We start from the raw sequence: 3,583 nt of genomic DNA on the forward strand, positions 1-3,583 counted from the left end.
AAAAATAAAAAAGAGGCTACCCTTTCTGAGACAAGCCAGCATTGACGCCCTCAATGTGCCCATATTGTATGTGTTACAACCAGAAATCCTTTGGTGCCTATCACGAGGAAGAATGATAAAACACAATGAATAAATAATTGAGAAGGAGATACTGATTCCACCTTTCAATAAAAATATATTAAAGTTGGCCGAAGAGACCCGTGTACGAGATTAACGGTCGCCACAACTTTTTCCAAGAAATCGAACTACAGGATAGCAGATCGCAACTCTCAGTCGTGGAAAGCCTGCAACAGTGTCTCAGTCAATTGAAAAGTGGAGAAGGTTATGAGTTTAAAAAAGAGAAATTTAAGTTTTAATTTAATTTTTGTATTTTTAAAGGGGATTTTTTTTTATGATTTGAGTTGTCAAATTAAAGAGTGGATGATTCATTACTGTTATTTAAAAAACCACACCACTAATTTATCGATAATCTGCAAAGAGGCAAATTTCACTCCTACCAAAAATCTTTAGATTTTGGGCAAACTCCAGTCCCTTTATTTTCTTATTTAAGAATATGAAATTTTATAAAAAATTAATAATTCTTTTAATATTGCAAGCGCCGTAATGTCGCTGAGTCAGTTTTTTCTAAAGAAACATAATAATTAAGTGGAAGGATATTTGTCGATAAATTCAGGGGAAAAAATCTAAACATATATTATTTGTTAAATTATTTAAGTGAATTCGCACATTTTAAGACAGGCCAGGCCGAGGAATTTATGCCTGGTGGAATTCTCGTCCGAAGAATCTTGAACTTTATGGCGGGCGCGCACGATAACTGTGGGGGCACACGATAAAAAGGTAGAGGCGTAGCGGGTGTCACAAAAAAAACCCCTCTTTATTAAAGCGCCCACTGGTTCGATTAGGGGCTCAGAACTTCCTCTTTCATTGCAATTTGCAGAAAAAGATCAGAACCGAAGAAGGCCCATCAAAATTTGTTGGGTGCATTTGCATTGGAGAAATGGCCGAGGTTGAGGGCTGCAAATCCGAGCAGAGGCAGAAGCAGAGGAGGGCAGTGGTGGCTGTGGACGAGAGCGAAGAAAGCATGTACGCCTTGTCTTGGGCTCTGCAATATCTGTTACACCAGGATTCCAAGGAAGATCATGTTATTCTCTTGCACGCTCAGTCGCCCCCTAGGGTTTATGCTGCAGTCGATGGCACAGGTTGTATAAATAACTATTTTGAGCTATCTATAAATTAATATAGGTTGTGTGGGGTTTATTTCATGAGGTTTTATGTTCAAATTTCTTATCGAAAAGGGGAAGAGGCTGAAGACAGAATCACCTCTGTATTCTTGTAATGACATTTTACATTCTTGTAATGACATTTTACTGGCGAAGCTTTTCTTCCATCCAACATTAAGACTGAAACTGATTCTAGCATTCTACTGAAGCAGCTTTTTCTTCCATTCAACATTAAGATGCTCTTTTTCTTCCACATTATGATGGTCCCCTTAGAGGAAAAACTATTCTGAGCAATCTTGTTTTTGTGTGTTTGTAGATTTCTGTTTCAATGTTTGATCATGGTATGTCATGATTTGATGAACAGCTTATGTCTTCTCGTCTGATATCATGGAGTCCCTGGAGAAGCAACAGAGGGAAAACACAGAGAACATATTGGAGAGAGCCGGAGCCATCTGCAATGAGAAAAATGTATGAATTCTTGCCAGACCAGTTTCGATATTGTTAGGAAATAATTTTAGAGAACTTAAGTTTAAATATTGTTGTAAATATTTAGAGATGCTTTGAGACGGTGGTGGAGACTGGAGATGCCAGAGATGTTATATGTGAACAAGTTGAGAAGCTTCAAGCAGACATTCTGATTATTGGAAGCCATGGCTATGGCACCATAAAAAGGTCTGTATATGCGGATCCCTTCTGTAACTGGTATCGTTGAATTGCTAATTTCAGTATTGTTCAGTCTGTAACTGAAGGACTGGGATTTTGTTTGAATTTTGTAGAACATTTTTGGGAAGTGTGAGCGATTATTGTGTCCGCCATGCCAAGTGTCCTGTGGTGATTGTGAAGCTCCCAAAGGATTGAGATACAGTAGCTGGTTGACTATGCCCCAAATTTAAGGTTGAGAAGGATAAAGCATATTACTTATGTGTGTTCATCTTACATATACACAAGCATTTGGAACAGTGTTTGAGGGTAAAAGGATTTTCTGGTTAGTATTATAATGATGCATGCAATTAGAACTAATGGCCCTACCTGGGATTATGTCAGCGTTACAGATGTTTGCAAGAGTGTCAAGTTTTATCTCTTAACTTTTTATGTGAGGCCTAGGAAAAGGAAAAAGCTAACCATGTCGTTTATCATATTTTGATAAGAAAGGCCATTATTACATATTGGACGAGTTTTATCTTTAAATTCGGCTTTCTTATTTATTAGATTTTATTTTGATGATTTATTATATTTTAATATGCATATTAAATTTTATATGTATAGAATTTACCAATATAAAATTTTAACTTTATTTTATGAGTTTTTTTTATTGGTATATAATGTATGAAAATATATAGTATTATTTTTGAACGTTGTTTTTCTTTAAATGAATTAAATTTTAAAGAAAAATAGAACTATTCGATGTTTATAATATAAAGTGTTTTTTTGTTTTTAACTATTTACCATTATCAATGAAGCTGTAATTAAGTTGTGGAGAGTTGATGTTTGTTCTTGGCTCTATATATGTGTGAAAAAGTTATTTGTGAGAAAGTTAGTAATATTAATTTAATTTTATTAAAAGGGGTTATACAATCAAGTAGGGACCAAATATAATGTTTGGTTCAAGAAAATGTTTAAGCTATGCAAGTGTAGAGTTGTCTTTTTTTTTTTGCATGAACCCCTAACTTGGTATAGTTTCAAAATAATCTAATGGAACAATGATGAAACTCACTTTTCTGCTCCACTTTCTAATATTTATAGGAACATTCTTGATTGTGCCAATGACCTTTTATACATTGGAATTTATAACTTTAAAGTAAGTTTTCATTGCCTCAAGTAGTAGTTTATGAATTTGTGAGTTTCCCAACTATCCACCATGGCCAAAGTCAATCTCCCACTCAATTCGTATTGGGATAAGCCTTCTTGCATCTTACTCTTAGCTTGTTGGCGATTTTTCCATAACAATACCTAATACCTATAAAACTCTCACTAAAGGGTCATCCACTTGTTCCAAAGTGCTCAACTTTTTCTTCAATGCAAAATTCTTGGCATAGTGTTCCTTGGTACAAATCAAACATGAAATTGACTTCTTCTTCTTTGGTGCATCCCTTTACTTGGCATATTCTTCTCTGACCTTCTATGTATTGGCTTTCTCCTTGTCCTTCTTGTTTCGCTTCCTCTCACAATGGTCTCTTCGCCATTTTTTAGACCATTCTTGGCTTCACCCTTGAATTCTAATAGCTTGTCCACTATGGTGATGGTTATCTACAGGGTCTACATGTTTTGGCATCTCGAGTCACTTTTCACCTACAATTGCAAATTATTAATGAAGTGGAAAAACATATATCCTTTTAACATATGCTTGATCTCCAACATGAGCC

At 35.3% G+C, this 3,583-nt stretch overlaps 1 protein-coding gene across 1 annotated transcript; it reads left to right on the forward strand.

The window, feature by feature from the left end:
* The first annotated feature begins 726 nt into the window (after positions 1-726).
* On the forward strand, positions 727-2,425 carry LOC149178628 (universal stress protein A-like protein). The gene is made up of 4 exons (XM_089423672.1): positions 727-1,199; positions 1,585-1,688; positions 1,774-1,892; positions 1,997-2,425. The coding sequence occupies exons 1-4, from the start codon at positions 998-1,000 to the stop codon at positions 2,076-2,078; spliced, it is 507 nt and encodes a 168-aa protein (XP_089279798.1). The 5' UTR covers positions 727-997; the 3' UTR covers positions 2,079-2,425.
* Positions 2,426-3,583: the final 1,158 nt, after the last annotated feature.

Source organism: Pinus tabuliformis, chromosome 4_1, assembly GCF_031772625.1.
Source record: "Pinus tabuliformis cultivar Carrire ecotype Pingquan chromosome 4_1, CPIR1, whole genome shotgun sequence".
Classification (NCBI taxonomy): domain Eukaryota; kingdom Viridiplantae; phylum Streptophyta; class Pinopsida; order Pinales; family Pinaceae; genus Pinus; species Pinus tabuliformis.

Excerpts from the sequence above, each read along its gene's own strand:
- LOC149178628 (XM_089423672.1), top strand. The coding sequence starts at position 998 with ATGGCCGAGGTTGAGGGCTGCAAATCCGAGCAGAGGCAGAAGCAGAGG. Across the intron at positions 1,689-1,773 it reads CCATCTGCAATGAGAAAAAT|AGATGCTTTGAGACGGTGGT; the intron begins GTATGAATTCTT and ends GTAAATATTTAG. Across the intron at positions 1,893-1,996 it reads GGCTATGGCACCATAAAAAG|AACATTTTTGGGAAGTGTGA; the intron begins GTCTGTATATGC and ends TGAATTTTGTAG.